We start from the raw sequence: 19,410 nt of genomic DNA, 5'->3' as shown, positions 1-19,410 counted from the left end.
ATTCGAGGTATCTATTAAGTTGTACAATCCACTATTTTACGATGAAACTCTTGTGTGATTTGTGGTCTCAGATGCTTTGATTGTGGTTGGTGAGAAGAGCATGTAACAGCTAGCAGTACTGAATTTATGTGATGATACATTTCTGTGAAACAAAACCCAAGCCAAAACTATGATAAAATGCATGCCTAGCTCAAAACTTAGATAAAATGCGCATCCGAAGCACTTTTACACTAAGCTTCGCACGTTTCCTCCTCGCTGCCTGCATGGAGCTTTGGACGTGACATAGAAGATAGTTATTCATTTAGTTATAGGTGCAAAAACCAGCAAATTAAAATCAAGGCAACAACTGAATTCAAATCCAAAATAATTAGAAAATTCATCTGAACTTATTCCAAAATAACATAGATCATATCCTCAAAATAATAATGTAATAATATTAAAGTGAAACATTATAAAGTAAATTTCATTATGGTGGTTAATGTTTTCAAAATATTATAAATGTTGGCCGAAACTCTAAAATAACAAATTTGTACGTGTCCGGATTTTTTGTCCGCTTTTTAAAAAAAATGGCTACCATCAATTCCCGATAATAATACAATGTTGGGATGAAAAAGTAAAGAATAAATTTCATGATGGTGGCTAAAGTTTCACATTTTTACAAATTATTGGCCCATTGATACAAACTTTAGCCATCATATTGAAAAAACTCCTTATTTTTAATCTTTAAAGACGTATCATTACTGGGAGTTGACGGTAGCCACTTTTTTAATAAGCGGAAAAAAGTCCGGCCAATATTTTGTTGTTTTGAAAATTTAACCAACATTTTGTGAAAATCCGAAAACTTTAGTCATCATCTTGATATTTACTCAACATTATAGTAATAACTCGAGTACAAGTGCAATGTTGTTTTATGATTGGGAAAAACAGAGAGATCGAAGAAAAGGAACGGTGTTCTGATAGCCTCTGAGGCTGCAGCATGCAAGGACACTCTAAAGAAATCTTGTGATTTTCAGTATGCATGAGAGCAGTTCTTAATTTATGTAATTGTGTACGAATACAAAAACGACGAAATGAAAGCAGACATATAAGGAGGGAGATGTCACAGTAGCCCATCCAGGAAGGATGGGCATGAACTAGCTAGTAACAACTAACAAGACATATGAAATCTTCTCTTCTAGTTGTCGATGTTTTCCTGTTGGCTGATTTGCAAGCGTACCATGTGTGTGTTTGTGGTGCAATGGACAGTTTTGGTGTTGATAAGTCCCTTATCCAGTTGCATTTGCTAGTGGTTAGTTGAACTAGCTCCAGTCCTGTAGAACTCCGGTAATGACTCTTGTCCAAGCATGAGCCGGTACTAGATTTGGTCTGCTTTTATATCATCCATGATTGCATACTAGTTTTTTCAAGCTACATGCATTTTATGAGTTTGGGAGATGTACCTCTCTCTGAGACTCTGACTGCTCAGAAATTGCATGCATGCACAATTACTAAAAGTCTATAAGCAGAGATATGAATATGATGATCCCCTCATAATATTATAATGTTGGGGGCCTTTCACGTGTCCTGTAAAGGGGGAGAACCGGGATCATTCTTTCCTCCTATGTTGCGATGACGGAATCAGGGAGACTAATCTATACAGAAATTTTTATCCTTTGAAATTCGCATACTTGTTTTACGGGGTCATTCTTTTCCCCAATACGATAATGGAATATGAGAGAGGCTAACCTATGCTGACGTTTTTATTTTCGAAAATTCACATAATGGTTTATTTCAGTCCGGACTGATCTTTAAATTTTTGTTCCATATATATACCTCTAATGGAGTAACATTTTAGCTGAGGATCTTTGGAAATTTTTGTCCTCTCATGGGATACAATGACAAATGAAAAATGCTTGGTGCACATAATTGTGTACAAAAACATGTACATAATGATATGTGGCGGATTTTAATTGGATGGCCCCCTGCATTTACACCAACCACCCCAATTAAAACCCACCACATCATACAAATTTTCTGTACACAATTATGTGCACCTAGCACTACTCATGCCAAATGTTCAGCTTCAAGGGTCAATTCTCCCTCATCATCCCTGTAGATATACAATTTACTATGCGTTATTGACATAACTAAAACACACGAATATGCAAACAACAAATTTTCATTTAAACGTACATGCATTACAATCAAGCACACTTCTGACAACAAAACTTAAAAACATCACTCTAACTTGCTACCTTTCGGTCTCACACACATTTGCCTCCACCGAGACTCGAACACTCGAACGATTACGAATAAGGAATAACCGAAAATCTTTTAAAACAAAGCGCCTGCACAAGCGAGCCATATGCTTAGCTAGCTAGCTTAACTACACGTCCCTGACTTCAAAAACATTGCGATTCTTGACAACAATATCATACATGTGCATGGACTTGAACTTGTTAAAATTCTTGGGAAGTGAGATGAGATGAACTGTGGATCTCTTATGGTACTGCAGAAGATCCGGATCATCGTAATACCTCTCCCATCCAAGCGACAAGAGCTTCATCTCCAGAGCTGAATATGAAGTTATGACCTCATTTGAGGCCAAATGGACTAGCACTTTTCGGTGTCGCCTTCCGTCTGCCGTGTCAGCTCCCGGATTCTCAAGCCGAACCACACCGTTCTTGAAAACCCAAACACCTGCCATCTTCTAGGATCGAGAGAGATTCAGGAAAGAAAAGTGGAGTTACAAGTGAGTGGTGGATGATATGGTTAAAGATGGAGGCATGAAGGCTATTTATAAGGATGAGTAATAATGTACGTGGTGTATGGAATATTTTTATTCCAGTAATATAATGTAAATTAATTATCAATGAAACGAGAATGGAATGAAAAATTTTAAAATGGTTTGATGGAGTGAGATAATAATGATAAAATATGAGTGAGCACATACTGTAAGAAATGCGGGAAATTATGATAAAATAGAGGAATGGCATTCTTTCAAAAATATTTAGGTTCAATTTCTAATTCAGATAGTCCAAATAGAATGAGTGAAGGTATGTGAACTATAAATATTAATTTTAATTTAGATTACAAATTTCATTCTATTAGCTCCGTTTTATTACATACAAAATGAAAAGCGTCCAAATAAAACACCCAAAACTACGTGTGGTATTTAACTAGTACTAATTATTTAAGAAAGTTATGATTTGTTTTCATTCCACAAACAATGACTAACCATTTCTCATAATTTTAATAATTAAATATTTATTTCTCCTTTTCTACACTCTAATTGTCTTTTTTGTATTATTTCCAGTGTTTTAAATAATTTTCTTATTAATAAATTATAGATTTAGTATTATTATAATAACAACGAAGATGCCAAGAATTTAATTTCCATAAGAACTTTTTTTCCTCAAATTTTTAGATACTCTTAAAAATGTACTCTTCAAAGGAGCACTTTACGTAGATATCAAAATAAAAACGGAAAGAATATGTACCTAAAAATAACTTTATAAAATGGAATAACGTATGACATCGAATTCCACGCACTTCCGTGAAGAGGGTCATAAAGTACTCTCCGTCCCGCCTGTAAGGTTAATTACACTGTTTGCACATATTTTAATACTCTCATAAATTATAGTTATATGATGTATTTTTGATTTTTTTTCGAATAAAATTTAAACTTTAAACTTTTTTCATAAATTTTTTAAAAAATATATATATATATATATAAGTATATTTTATAGGAGCCTCTAAATGCGTGTCAAAAAGTAACGTAAAAAACATGATGGGACGGAGGGAGTAATAAATTAGCTGAAGAAAAGGTTTATAGTGTGTAGTTGATATAGGCCTAAATCCTAATCAGTCGGTTTATAATAAGTGGCCGTACATATATAGTATTCGCAAGAATCTGTTCTCCATTATCGACGAAAAACTCAATTCCAACGTCATTGGCTACACTTAAAATTGATAACTTTTGAGCGAGCATAACTCCGTTTGTTTAATCGGTAGCATTAGGTTGGATACGTTTGTCGAATTTAAGTCTCAAGGGGAAGCACGATGGTGTGCTTGATTAGTTGGGGATATATTCGAATATGTGGCTACGAGAAGGAATTATTTGGGTTTTACTCTTAGAAAAAAATATTTTAGGCGACAACCGGTAAATTGGTAATCGAAATAGTCATCAAATTTTACATGACATATTATAATTTGTTGCAATTCTTCTAAAGATACTAGTCTCTATATTTCAATCATAATTTGAATATCTGTTAAAAAAATCATATTGTAATAAAAGTATTACATAATATAAAGTTTGACATATTTTCAATGAATAATAAAGAGCACACTAAGCGTTTGGGTGTGTCAAATAAGTTTTGTATTTTTATTAGGGTTGTCGAATAAGTTTGTTTTTACCGTGTTCAAGTAAGTTTTAAATAGTTAAATTGGTCAAAAACCTAATTCAAAATTAGGTTGAGGAATATGTTCTGAATGAGAATGTTTAGGTATGTCTTAGTTATAATAAAAGAAAAACTTATTAAAACTTGTTATAAATTAGAGAGACCCGTATGAGCTTAAATATTGTCAAAATTTTAATATTTCGTATTCATCTTCTAGCCTATGTATGGCGTGATATTTTTTGAACTTATATCTTTATTTTAATAATTCATATGTTATCCAAATATTTTCAATTATATGTATTTAAATATATATAGGATTTCGTCAAAAAAAAAATATATAGGAAGACATCTTTTATGATTATACGATCTTAATCGTTTATCAAGTGATATTTAATAGTTCGTATTTGTTCAACACACTATCGAAATTTTAAATAATCTTTTTAATATTTATTACTCCTTCTGTCCTTCTAGGTTGTTTACGTTCACTGTTTGCACGCATTTTGAGGCTCTTATAAAGCATAGTGTCATAATTTTTTTTCATAATTTTCTTTTTTTTTAATAAAAATTTAAGTATCAAATTTTTATTCTAAGTAAAAATATTTAAAAAATTTATTGTTGAACTATACGTTAAATGAGGGTGGAAAAGCGTGCCAAAAAGTAACGTAAGCAAATGATAGGGACAGAAGGAGTATGTTCAAGAACATAATAGCATAGATGTAGTCATCAAATTTCAATATATACATAGTATGATCTATTATATAATTATATAATTATCTATAATTCTATTATCTATTATATAAGCGAAACACTTTCACAGGAGTTGTTTTTTGAGCAACATTCATGCAAGTTGGGACCATATATAAACATGAAAGAACAGACAATTAAAATGTTTCTGCTAATAACACCAGAAGCGCATCTGGTGTAGTGGTATCATAGTACCCTCCCACGGTACTGACCAGGGTTCGATTCCCTGGATGCGCAGTTTTGTAATTAATCCTGGTCTGCATGAGTTCTATACTTGTTGACACCAATTTCAAAAAAATATTAGACATATATGCATATTTTGTGCTAAATAAATATATCAAAATAGATATATATATTTTCACCAAAAAGTTGGTCACATTTCTTTATAAAAGCACAATGTACATTGATTAATTATATCCGGAATATAATGAATATTTTTAGTTTATCATCCAACCCTCATATATACAAAGATGAAAGGGCTTTTATTGATATATTTTTTTAATGTAAGCGGAAAAACACTTATTTTTAAAATGTTGACTTAAACAATTAGAGAGACAAACTCTTCATACATTGAATAAATAATAGAATTATATGGCACACACTTATGAGTCTGGTTTATAGTGTTCATTTATCAAATTATGACGCTGGCTATCAAATGATTGAACAACGGGATCAATTTATTTACGATACTTAGTTAATATTCTCTCTGTCTCAGAATCATATGACTTTTTCATGTATTTCTAGGTACTCGGAAGAGGTATTTTCAAATATTATTTTTCAAAATTTTTGTTTTATCTAAAGATAATGATTTTATACGATTATATAAAATAAAAAATTGAAATATATTATTATAAATACCTCCCCCAACCGACCATATTGAGATAGGTACAAAAGAAAATGTCTCGTTCTTTTTGGGAATAGAAAACTTATAACAAACTAACAAATTATAATACAATATCTTCAAAAAAAAAAAAAATTATAATACAACATAAAATGAACTGAATTGTTCACTATTCTTGTAGGATTGTTCAATAATTCTCGGTTCTTATTGCCTCCGAGAATAAAGATCGAACTTCTTGATGTTCACATCACCTATGACTAGGTAAACTAGCTCGTGTCTTGTCCAGACTTAATCTATGGCATGGAACCTTACAACACTCAACTCAGTTACCCTCAAATAACCTTTTAAAACCCACCCAAGTTTTGTAGGAACTCTTAATCAAACTTTACGGCCAAACTCATCGAGTCTAGCAAGGAAAACTATTTTTTTCGTTTGTACCAGGTCAATATATACATCACCTCATATAAGTCTCACATATATGAGGTAGGGCCTTGAGTTTAAAGAAATCGTTATATCTAATGAAAATTTGATTGCTATTAGTAGTTCACTGCTACAGCAAGTGTGTCAGTTTCGAGATTCTAGTATTACGTATACTTCCGTTAAAAGAGTTAGTGTGGCAGGGGCAGCGGCGGTAATTGTGTGAATAAAGGTTTTCTTTTATAATCTTGGCACAATATTTTGAGGGCTTTTTTCATAAATAACTAAGTCTAAGAGAATTTTTGCAAAAATACTATCACTTTTTAAAACAAATTACAAAAATATTATGTTCCAAAAAATATTTGCAAAAATACGGTGGTTGCATATGCAACCATATCTGCAACCGCTAGCAACCATATATGCAGTCAGAAATGCAACTTTGTAAAAAAAAATTGAAAATTATATATATTCGCATAGTAAGTTGCAATTGGTTGCAAAGGCGTAAAAATGAACACCCCTGCGGGGCCAATACTAATATCACACAAACAACCACAAAATCAACTAAAAACAACCCCCAAAATCAACTAAAATAAACACACTTCCTCACCACTTCCACCTCCTCTTTGATGTGATCAAGTAGATCAATTTGTATGATTATGAGCTGTTTAATCTCCTTAATCGTCTCCTCAAACGCCGCCTCCAATTGCTCCAAATCTCGCAGCGTGTCTGAAGAGATGATGGTGTGTATAGCGACGAAGAGATGCCAAGATGGAGATGAGGAGCCAGCGATTGGTGTCGATGTCGAAGCCAGGAGGTGTGTGCGGCTGCGGCGGCGGCGAATATGAAATGATATAGTAACTCTGCAATTAAAAGGTTAAAAAACGATATATTGGATGATTTCCCATAATTTTGAATATATACTACACAAAACAAGGTATATATAATATAAGTATATAACTATAATTATATTAAAAAAATTAAAAATATATATGTTATTATAAGAGTTTATATTCTTACCATAACATGATATTATTACTAAATATTTAATAATATTTTATTAATCCGCTTAAAATTCTGTTTAAAGGTCTGCTTTACTGCTTAAGCGCTAGAAGGTCCTTCCATCATTTAGAACCGAGTTGCGCTTTTCACAGCATTTTTGGTGATGAACGTGCAGAGTTACAAAAGCGTACAGCAGTCCTATGCTTCAGCTAGTTTGCTATGATTAGCTACATCAGTATATATATGTTTTACGGCCAATGTAGTGAGATAAGAGGCTGAAAATACAAGACTATCTCTCCTTCCAGCTATGTTCTTAACTGTGTTAAATGTTTCTTGTTAAGACTATCTCTCCTTCCAGCTATGTTCTTAACTGTGTTAAATGTTTCTTGTTAGTAAATGTACACATCCTGTAAAATACTATCTCCATCCCAAATTAGATGACCCCGTTGACTTTGAGCACGTAAATTAAGGTGCATTGACCGTCTGCTTTCGAAATTTACGGGATCATCTAATTTGGGATGGAGGGAGTATCAAAATCGAGGTACACAAACTGTACGAAGTGAAAACTTAAAATACACAGTGTGCCTTTTACTCTATATTGTGGGTGTTTGGCAACCACTTTAAGCCGAGTTTCTCGATTTATAAGTTAGAAGCATTTATTCGTACCGTTTGTATAAAAAGTCAAGAAGCACTTATAAAAAATTATGAATGCTAGCTTTTGTTTCAGGATTTCTACTTATTTCCCAAACACTTTAATCACTTATCAGTCTTATCTTGTTTCTAACTTCTACTCCACTGATTTATTTTAAGCAAGAAATATTTATTTTAAACTCACCCAAATAGCCCATTATAAATGCAATAAAAGAGTTCAAGATATGGTGTCAATATATTAATAATATACTCTGTACTTAGTATTTCGTGATAAACAAAAACTAAAATCCACCGCTTTAATTGGTGTCCTATGTCTTATATATATATTTTTTGTCATAATCCTATGTCTTATATTAAAATTGAACAATACTATAATTTATTTTGAATAAATAAGACAAGATATATGCATGGAGTCTAATAAAAATGTGAGAATATTTGGATTCTTAATATAAAGTAAAGTTATATTGAGGTTCATACTTCTTAATATAAATTAAGTATAAAAAATTGTTTTGTATTCAATGGAGTGGAGAATAAATTAAATTTGGAACAAAATATAAAATCATCAGTGTGAGACATGTTATTATTTAAGTACCAAAAATCATTTTTTAAAGAGAAATTAGCATACATACGCCATTTTAAAGTAATAATTGCAAAACTACGGCCTCCAAGGTTTTATTGCAAGCTTACGGTTTTTTCAAAGAAAGAGTTAAAAGCTTACAAATATACCTTAATAGCCACACCAACTCAATTTCTCTCTTTAACATCTTACTCTCTCTCCTCTGCCTCTCTCCTTTCATTCCCGCATCTCTCTTGCTCTTTATCTCTTTTTCTCTCTCTTCCCCCGCCGCACACCATCAGATCTGCCGCCGTCTCTAGTGGGTTCGACCACATCGAGTCTTCATCTCCACTCAATCCCTAACCCTAACCCCCCTTTTCTCCTTCCCCTCCCCATTCCCCATCAACAGGGACGTAGCTAGAATTTGGAAGTAGTGGGGGCAAAAATAGGAGAGAAGAAAACGTAAAATATAGCATGGAGGAAATGGAAAGGTAGAGAGGCAAAAAATCATAAAATCAACTAGAAGGAATCGAACTTGCATCTACAATGAGAACTCACAACACCCTAACCATGGAGGCAACTAAAACATTTGATTAATTTGATAGTAGAGATGTGGATTTACTTTGAAAATCAGTGGGGGCAAGTACCCCCACTGCCCCCACCCTGGATACGTCCCTGCCCATCAAATCTGTCGTCGTCTCTTGCAGCTCTGACGACGACGGATTCCCTCGACCACGGCAGCACGATCGCAGAGAGAAATAATGTCTAGAAAGAGAGATAAATTTTTGAGTTGATTTTTTATAATTTGAATTGCTTTTGTTAATTTTTTGGTTGCAATACTTGTTGATTTTGCTTTTGTGGTTGTTTTTATGTTATTGTTAGGGCATTCGTTTTTAGTCATTTGCAACTTGTTGCAAATTATTATGCAACTAAACGTAATTTTCAAAAGATTTTTTTAAAGTTGCATTTGTGGTTGCATATAAGGTTATGTATGGTTGCAGATGCAACCACCGTATTATTGCAATTTTTTTTTTGAAAGATAGTTTTTTCGTAATTTGTTTTAAAAAAATGACAGTATTTTTGCAAAAAATCTTTTTGATATGGGTATATATGAAAAAAGCCCTAATGTTAATTTAGGAAAAACCTTTGCAAGGAGAAAAAAACAAAACATCACAAACGGAATCAAAGACCATAACAACGATGCAACCAAGGTTTCCATAGATGACAATTGTTTTATCTAAAACAAAGATTAAGCCTGGAAGATTATACAGCTGAATGTGCTATATTATTCCTTCCGGCAAACTGCTTAAACAAAGAACACAAGTCTATAATGAGTATTAACTGTAACGAAAAGAAAATTTATGTCTATAGTTTCTGCTTTGTCTAATACCTACATAATTTGGAACAACCACCAATGTCATAATCTTGCATGATTGTCAAAGAACATGGAGTTTTCTCCTCTATCTGTTCCAACTCCCTTGGTGAATTCATATCTGATAAGAATATTTAGGGGTTCGAGACATGAGAACCACTTTCGTTTGACAGAATCTGAAGTTTGTCAATCATGTTGACGTTACCATCATCAATCGTATGACTTCCACTCTCTCCAACCATGACAGCATCATTTGTTGTTACATCATCTGTTGCTGCAACTTCGATGCGGCTACGTTTATGAGGCCTTGCTCTGGAGGCTTCATGTGAATCCTTCCGCCTTGTCGCTGCTGTTAGATATCCGTTTACAAGAGCTTCCAATGCTCTTGCAGTTGGTGGCCGATTCCTAGTACTCTGTCTCCGAGAGTTTATGTTAACTGGCTGCTCAGGAAGACTAATATCTGCAGAGGTTTTCGCTGCACAGAGATCATCCCGTTGCTTGCTTGTAATATCATTTTGCATGATTGTCGAATCTGTCATGAAAATACCATCTTCAAATTCTACTGGTTGTTGAGGCAAGTTTAAGTCAATTAATGGTCGGGATTGAGGATTTTCTGGACCATGAGAGTCATCATTGTGAGCATCTTCAGTACTCTGAGGGGAGCTACCTTTAGGTGATATGGTGAATGACAGCCTATCTTGAGAAGAACCTACTACTTCAAGAGCTTTGACGTTTGGATCATGATTGTCTGTGCAGCAACCATGTGCATCTTCTTCTAACTTTGTAACCAATGGAAGAGTACTACGGCCAGAACCTATCTCCTCATTACTACAAGCAAGCATCGTCCTAAGCTGTTTTGTGGTTGAAGCTAAGTTATCCAGATCATTTCGCTTTAACTTTTGGCTCAAGTGACTCCTTACTGGCTTCCTTGTCTGCTTGTCGCCATACAGCTTATTAGGCTTGCCTTTTTCTTCTACTTTTAAGGAATATGGACCTCTGATTTGAACTGGTTTGTCAGAACTACTGTTAAGAGTCTCGCCTCTTTCAGAGAGAATCTTATCTCCTCTAGTGGACTTCGTCTCCTGATTCACAAACATGGTATTTGCGCAGTCTGATTCATTTGTTGAGACCTCAGAAGTACCATTATCACTTTCCTCAGATAAAGAATCCATTTTAAACACATCCTTTGGCAAGGCACTCAGTTCTCTATAAAATTTCCCATTAGCAAGGCTTGTATCAACAACAGTGTATTTTATGATGTTCACATCACGACTTGGAGTCCGAGGCTGCAAATAGCAGTGACGCTTTTCCGGCAGCTTTTCTTCTTCATTATTCATCTCAACCCACCCGTTTTCGTCTTCTTTCTTCCCTTCATCTTTTTCAGTGTCAAGCTTAAGAAGCTCTGGTTCCGAACCAACTTTACTTAGAATATCAGTAACAGAATCATAATAATGGTTTCCTCGTTTTAACCTGCTTTTTGAGAACTTCTTAACACCGGGCGTAAGAAAGACAAGGGAATTATTTGCACCTGGAACATAAGCTTGGTTCTTTGGCTGTTCGGAGTGCCACCCTCTTTCCAACAAACGCGGCCAGACAGCTTCCCAAAAGAGATTGTTAGATTTAGCTTTGCTTAAGCGATCACCACCTGTTAGGATGTTGACAATCTCAGAATGCGTGAGAGAAGAGTATGGTTTATTGACTGGTACTTTTGGGCGGGGAAGGCCATTGGCCATGCTTGTGAGATCTTTCTTTCCTTTGCCTATAGCAACTGCCTCAATAAAAGTTTTTAAGCCAACTATATCCTTCAAGGTGGATACATAGTCTTCTAATGATACACACACCTCTGCAAATTTTGTAGAGACCTGCCAATTCAGAGAAAGTATGCAAAGCAGAAGAATTAATTTACAGGCACAAGTAATCTTATCTTTTACATAAACTCCACTCACATTAGACTGCTCACTGCAGCAAATCCCATATTAACACTTAAACCAAAAAAAAAAAAAAAACTGTGTTGCCCTTTTACTGCAGATGCTGTCTGTTAAATCTAAAGGTTGGAAAAATATTACACGAAACCACCAAACTATATTTTGAGCAGGTTTGCAGGGTTCTTCAGCTTCAAAAGAAGCAAGAACTGGAAATCTGTGGCTTATTTTGAGGAAATAAACAGTGGTATAGGTCTGCTCTCTAAGGTTACATTGAGAACATGTAAGCATTCCAGAAATGTTGAGAGAGCAGAACTATGTTGCCTGCATCTGATATCAAACTGCCGTAATATCTGCAGTATGTGTGCACACCGTCTGGAACTTAATTAATTTTCAACGTATCTGATTCTACTTTGTAAAATTAGTTATTAAATCAACTCACAAAAGCATCCGGGATATACCAGATGCACATCATGCTTCAGCTTCAGTCATATATAACCCTACAAGTTTAAGCATTTATTGGACCTCCACTGGCTGATAACAGAATTAATTTATTATAAGCTCCCTGTTTATTCATAAAGGGAAGTAAAGCAGCACTTGGACAGGCCAGAAGCAAAACAGGGTACCCATAGAACATTTCTAATTTTCAATCAGCTGACAAATCGGAAAATGGTGCAATAAGCCTAGCATGTCACAATTGTGGATTGGGCTAAAGATATTCTGTCTTTATATGATTATATGTTGCTGTCATAAACAGTTGACCCACCCTTAATTTGCCAAAATACAAGGTCAAACACTGTTTTTTACTTAACTTTGTATTCTTAATAAAATAGAGTTTCATCTTCGGAAAAAAAATAAAGAATTTTTCACACGTATAATTTCAGAACAATTATTATATTACCTCTTTCAGCTCTTTCTTGCGCTCGTCTGACACATGGGGAAGAATCCTAGATAGCAGTTCCCGTAGCCCCAAACCACTAAACATCCGTTGGCCATATGCACACTTTTTGGTTTTCACTTTGCGGCGTTTTGTGATTTTTGTCCATCTAGTAAACTGAACAGACCGATAAAACTTCCCATAATATAAGAAAAGTATATCTTCCATCTTCTTGCTTCCAACAAACCTCTTCAACTGGGAAAACTCCTTCCCGAAGATGTACAAACCTAGGAGAAAGCTCTCCTCTTCGATATCATTCCATACGTCGGCACAAACCCCAGGAACCAAAAAATTGCTTGACCCTTGGTATCCGTCTACTGTCTCTTCAACACTTTCAGTTGAATGACCAGAAAAGTCCTGCTCTCCCTTTTTCATAACCTTGTTAACATTCTTGTTCCACGTGACTGGTACTGACAATCCCAGCCCAAAATCAGAGGGAACATGACCCCTGTTTTCAGCATCAACTGGGGACTTCAAATAGTAATAATACTCAGGTCCTGTGACAAGGGCTGGAATTTCAATCTGGAATTCATCGCCAACACGAGGAACCAACTCTGGTTCATCAAACACGCCGCATGCATCAGAAGATTCTGTATTGAGCAACTGGTCATCAGACAAGTCCATACTACAATCCCCATTCTGGTCCAATTTTTCCGTCTCCATCTGATAATATAATCAAAAACTGTTATACTGTGCAGGTTCAAAACATTTGTTTTCGTAAATGAACAGCTAATGGCACTTGGACACAGTTTTACATGGCAAAAAGCAAATCATGCTCAGTTATGAGGATGCTAAACTGGTAGTACCACATTCTGCATTTGTACTTCAGTTAGCATGTTTGAAATTACAGCCTTCAATAAAGTACCTAAACCTACAATTGGCTATCTGAGAATAAACCCACTGCTATGTACCTAACTTTAACCCAAAAATTAAAACAATAAATAAACATTTTCCCAGCTAAATATAAAGCAGGAATAAATCATTCCATATAGAACAGATTTTTGACATCGTAAAATATAGAAACTCGAATAATTAGTAACACATAGCCATAAGCACGAAATGAAAAGTTGCCTGTACATTCCAATATTAACATACGAAACAACAGATGGTTTTTCCCAAAGCAAGTAAAAACATCACTTTCCGAGTAAATTTTACTGCGGAACACTGTGAGCAATGTGAAGACGGAAAATTCCCAAGTCAATAGAATTTGTCATCCAAGCAGTTCCAATAAGAATACTCAACCAGAAACAAGACTGACCCACTACAGCAATATCAATATAAATACATATATGCACATAAATTCAATAAGCAAGTAAATAAACAAAAAAAATGATGATAAGAGGGCTCTGATTTTAAGCCAACAACACAGTTTTACCAAACCCCAGATCCATTCTTGAACATTAAAACCAACTCTAACTTGATTATTCTTAAAGACCATCCTTTTATTATAACAAGAACACCCCATATAATAAAATAAAATAAAACCCACATTAATCAACACCCCATAATCACAATCAAAGCACTTGAAATAAACCAAATAAATAAATCACATAATTACATACCAAACAACTTAGCAAGAACCCTCGTTCTTGCTTGTAATTCCAATGTGATCTCGCTAAATTGAACACATCAATCGTGTTATACAAGCAAAGCGAACTGTGTGTTTGTGTGTGTGCGCGCTTGATATAATACACGTACATAAATAATAAACACACATCAAGAAACAATAATAATACTAATAATAATAACAATAGTAATAAATGATAATGATATATGTTGTTGAAGTTGCTTAGCGAGATAGAGAGATAGAGAGACGAGAGAGATGCAAGTAAAAATGGGTCATGAGTTGCAGATGCAAAACAAAACAAAACGAAACGAAACAAACAAAACATGAACAACTTGAACACACATATACGAAGACATGTCTGTGTAAGAGATGTACCTTGTGTGAAGAAGCTAAGGTTTCATTGGGGTTAATTCGTGACGAGACCGAGGTGTTTTAGAGAGAGGAAATATGCAAGACTCTCTCTCTCTTTCTCTTTCTCGCTATCTCTCTCTCGCTGGTCGCAGTTTTAGAGAGAGAGAAAATTGAGAATAATAAAATAAAAAGTTGTATCTACTGTACTGTGTTGTATGAGGAGGTTCAATTTATAGACTTGTGAGAAAGGGTCTGGTCCGTTTGGTTTCTGTATGCTAACGCGTCGTGTGGCGCGTGCTTCAACTAGACATGTCTGCCTTGTGAGATGTGGTGTTTTACGTGTCACTTTAAGGTGTTTTCAAAATTTATTTTAAAGTAGAGTAAATTATAGAGTAATATTATAAGTAACAGGTAAAATATTTGATATTGATCTAAAATCACTTCAAAAAATTAGATTTTATAATTCATTTTAAAATTTGAGTAAATAGACTAAACGATCTAAAATCACGGCTCAGTTTATAATATTGGGGGATAAGGTGAACAATATACGATCAAAGAATAATGGAGGAGTTGCTCTTTGTTTGAATTTTAAAAAAAATGTTTCATACTTATGAATTGAAGTGAAATGAAGAAATTGATAAAATTAAAATAGCAAGAAAGACATATGATTATAGTGTTCTAATTATAAAAACAAATGACTTATGTATGACAGAAATTTATGATTTACATATCTGATGAAAAAAATGTGAATGTTTTTAGGCTGTAGGAAGAAGAAAGATCCGAAGATAAATATATCCTCAATGCTATCTAAAAAGAGGAAATTTCACAAGTTCGGTACATCAGTATTGGATTAAATATCAAAGTGATTATTGAAGTAGATGTCAAATATAATATATTATTCAGCTCATCTGAATTACTAAAATCATAATGAATATCAGGCATGTAGCTCTAAATATGTGCTCAAAGAGTAAAAATTAATATTTATAATTTATTGAGATGTACACTTATTTCTTGAATGTTATCACTACCAAGTGAAAAGTCGTAAATACTCAAGTTCTTCGATTTGTATCAAAGTATTCTACTCTTGAAAACAAATAACTCATGCATATGGGAAAAAAATAATATTTCTATGATTGTAGGAAGTACTAGAAAAGAAAGTTATCTTCAATGCTAACTAAAAGAGAGAGAGATGTCTGCAAGTTCAATACATCTATATTTCACAATCCTGCCGTCAGCCGTCGTACGTTTTCGTGATTTAAGAGATGTAATCTCTAACCACCAACAATGTACCTTATTCATTAATGCGCCTTAAATAATAATTAGTATTTTATTAATGTGTCATAACAAGTAACTTAATTTTTATTCGTAGAGTATAATTTTAGTATGTCGTGTATATAATATTTTTGTGATTTATAATTTTAAGATAGGCCAGATCTTTCTCTTCATCATATTAAGAAGCAAGTAAACCACGTAGCTCACCGTATGGCTAGAGTTTCATGTGTGATTGATTGTTATAATGTTTTTTAGCCTCCTCCAGACATGTTGTTGGAGACTTTATGTTCCGAATACTCTTTCTAATGAAATTGTTCTTTGCTTTCAAAAAAAAGTATGGTATTTTTTGTGAAGAATGTGATTACCTTTATTGATAATATTACATCATTTATCTATCCGAATTTTCAGTTATCAATTGTACATAGGATAGCTTAGCTCAGAGTAGTGACAAGTTACTTAGAATAACATTTCCCCCCGCCATAGTCAGTTGTATATATACATAAAGGACTTCTCATTCTTGTAATTAATTTTAGTACGAATGAAAAGAGTTTTCCCCCTCTCTCTCTATCTTGCTCTCTCTCCTTCCCTCCCTGACTCTGTCATATCTCTCTATAACTAAATTTAGTAAACAGAAAGCACAAGTTTGACATGTTATCAGAGCCACACAGTGTTCGATTACAATCTTCGTCACCGTTCTCACCTTCCGATTTCATTCGTCTCTGTCATTGTTGATTTCCTAGTTTGATCACGATTTTGCTCTCTAATCCTAAATTGATTAGTGAGTCTTGATTGTGATTGTTCTTTGTTCGTGTTCTATTTGTTATCTTTATTAATCTTGATCATTCATTTGCAATCTATTATTAATCAGTGATTCTTGAATGATTCTTTTGTATTTTTTTATCAAACCCTTGTTATGCACTCTATATCTTGTTCAAATGACTGCAAACACTCATTCTTCTGCCTCCACACACATCACTAATACACTTTATAATGAGTCTAATCGACAAGACAATCTGTTTCATCTCCACTCTTCTAATAGTTCTGGCACGAAGTTGGCCAGTGATCATTATGATGGCACTGGTTATAGCAATTAGAAGCGATCCATGACTATTGTTCTCTTTGCTTCAATATTATCTTATTTTTATTTTATGCGAATTCTTGATAAAATTTTGAGGAATGGATGTTGAATCTTTAAGATTTAAGTACAATATTTCAAAATCTCATCTGATATAAAAAACTTAAAAAACACAAAAATTATTTTGTGGAAATCAAAAATATCCATCAACATTTGAATACTTTCAGATTTTAGGATTTAAATTATCTCAATTGAATACCATCATATGTTTTTAAGGATAATTTAAATCCCAAATGAACACCTCCATCTTTATAGTATAATTTAAAATTTTAGTTAAATATCTCAAGATTTTGATTCATTTTTTAAAATCAGAATTGAATATACCCGGATTTTATAAATAAAAAATCATTTACAAAGACAATTGAATACAACTCAACTCAGTATAAGTCATTATTTTAATACTACTTTTTTTCTTTATACTATTTAGTTTCCATATTCGAGAGGCGGAGATATTTGGATGGGTGAGACTCTAAGATCAGCTGGATTGGATACCCGAATTGTGTAATTCTCCTTTTCTAGAGGGAAGACCACTCGCTTCGAGAGCGTGTTTGAGAAACTAGAGTACGTTATTTTTACAAGTCATATGAAGCTTTCTGAAAAGACTAAAATAGCCCTGATCGGCATACTACAGTATCTGATGGACCACGTTTATGAATATCATATGTGTATCACACACAAAACACAAGCAAACAATTTTTTTAATTTTTAGCAATTTCTGACTGCCGAACTATTTTATTGATTAATGAGTGGGATGTTATTAAAGATGATGAACTCGTATTAATGCGTGTCTGTATAATACTCCCTCCGTCCCCTTTTACTTGTCCCTTTTGAAAAAATAACGCATCTTAAGAAAATGTTAGGTGGATATTTTGTTTTCATACATATCCCTAATAAATGTAATGAATTAGATAGAGTTGTGTGTATATATATGCTAGTCAAACATTGGAAATTGTTACATTTTGAAAAAACATACAAAAAATTGCTTTGAAAAGAGAAGTGGACAAGTAATTTGGGACAAATTTTTTTTTCAAAAGGGACATGTAAAAAGGGACGGAGGGAGTAATTTTTTTAATGGCACTTGCATGGTGATCAGATTTCAGTATATCCAGTTACGAGTGACGTTTTCAATGCATTTTTATGTTAGTAGTCGAATAATATAAGTCAAAGATACTCCCTCTGTTTCTTTAAACTTTGCCCGTTTGAAATGTCGGCACTGTTCATGACATGAGACAAATGATTAATTTACGTCAAATCTATAAGACCAAATATAGTCATGAGTGATCTTGTTGGATTCGTATTTACAAGTATTTTAATACAATAAAGATTTTATATTTAATATTAATATGAAATAAAAGATATTAATGATAAAAAGTGGGCATTGGCAAAAGTGTCCAAGGCAAATGAGAAAAGTAATAAGAGACGGAGGGAGTAATATTTATATGATTAGAATTGTTAATTTGTGAGCACGATTAGATAATCCATTCGTTGGTTTATTCTATGTTGTCCCGGGACAGCCGGGTTCAATTCTGGCTCACCCCGGAAAAAAAAGAAATGTTAATTTGTTACTGCCCCAGCGTAGCGACACACAGCGGTGAAATTTACCGAAAGGTACGGCAAGGTGTTAAATAGTAGTGTATGATTAGTGAATTGATGAGGGGGGAATAGGAGGATAGATAAGGGCAGTATGGTTATTAATGAAGAATCAATCTGTTGGCAGAAAATGGGCAAGTACAAGATATATATGTAAATCAGTGAAAACTGGTGCATGTATTCTATGTTCTGCCGTTTCTCTGCTTGCCAACCACAATAGTGCCAATTTTTATGCATTATTGAATATCGATGCTAGTTATCCCGAAAATATTTTCGAATTCATTTTGGTGGAAATATACACCTCTCTATCCTTGGTGATGACAATGGATTATCTTACATTCTTTCCGCTCCAAAATACATTCTTTCCGCTCCAAAATAATGATAATCGTTCTGATTTTTTGCACTTAAGTTGAAATATAAAGAACACATATTTGTGGGTATTATTTTTCAGTTTCGTTTTTACATAAAATTAAGCATCTATATTTTTATTCGAAACTTCTATTTTGAAAAAAGAATATACATAAATACATTCTTTTACCTCTCAAAATACGTGTAAAAAAGGAGCTATTAACCAAAAAAACCAATCAACTTGTCATTTTTTTGCCAAAAAACCTTTAAACTTTTCTTTTCACGAACAACCCCAAAAAATTTTATTAAATTACATAAAAAGATATAAA

At 33.7% G+C, this 19,410-nt stretch overlaps 2 protein-coding genes and 1 non-coding gene across 3 annotated transcripts; 1 reads left to right on the top strand and 2 right to left on the bottom strand.

Moving 5' to 3' along the window:
* Positions 1-2,142: 2,142 nt before the first annotated feature.
* On the bottom strand, positions 2,143-2,759 carry LOC108198309 (flowering-promoting factor 1-like protein 3). Its single transcript, XM_017366072.2, has one exon. The coding sequence runs from the start codon at positions 2,684-2,686 to the stop codon at positions 2,366-2,368; it is 321 nt and encodes a 106-aa protein (XP_017221561.1). The 5' UTR covers positions 2,687-2,759; the 3' UTR covers positions 2,143-2,365.
* A 2,530-nt stretch (positions 2,760-5,289) lies between these two features.
* TRNAG-CCC (transfer RNA glycine (anticodon CCC)) lies at positions 5,290-5,360 on the top strand. The gene has a single exon. It is a non-coding gene; the product is annotated as a tRNA-Gly (tRNA).
* A 4,421-nt stretch (positions 5,361-9,781) lies between these two features.
* Positions 9,782-14,941, bottom strand: LOC108225592 (uncharacterized). The gene is made up of 3 exons (XM_017400501.2): positions 14,761-14,941; positions 12,783-13,481; positions 9,782-11,821 (listed from the first exon to the last, which is right to left on the bottom strand). Exons 2-3 carry the CDS (start codon positions 13,479-13,481, stop codon positions 10,094-10,096), a joined length of 2,427 nt encoding a protein of 808 aa, XP_017255990.1. The 5' UTR covers positions 14,761-14,941; the 3' UTR covers positions 9,782-10,093.
* Positions 14,942-19,410: the final 4,469 nt, after the last annotated feature.

Source organism: Daucus carota, chromosome 1, assembly GCF_001625215.2.
Source record: "Daucus carota subsp. sativus chromosome 1, DH1 v3.0, whole genome shotgun sequence".
NCBI lineage: Eukaryota > Viridiplantae > Streptophyta > Magnoliopsida > Apiales > Apiaceae > Daucus > Daucus carota.
The sequence above is the reverse complement of the archived record's forward strand: the minus strand, read 5'-3'. Positions and strand labels throughout refer to the sequence as shown.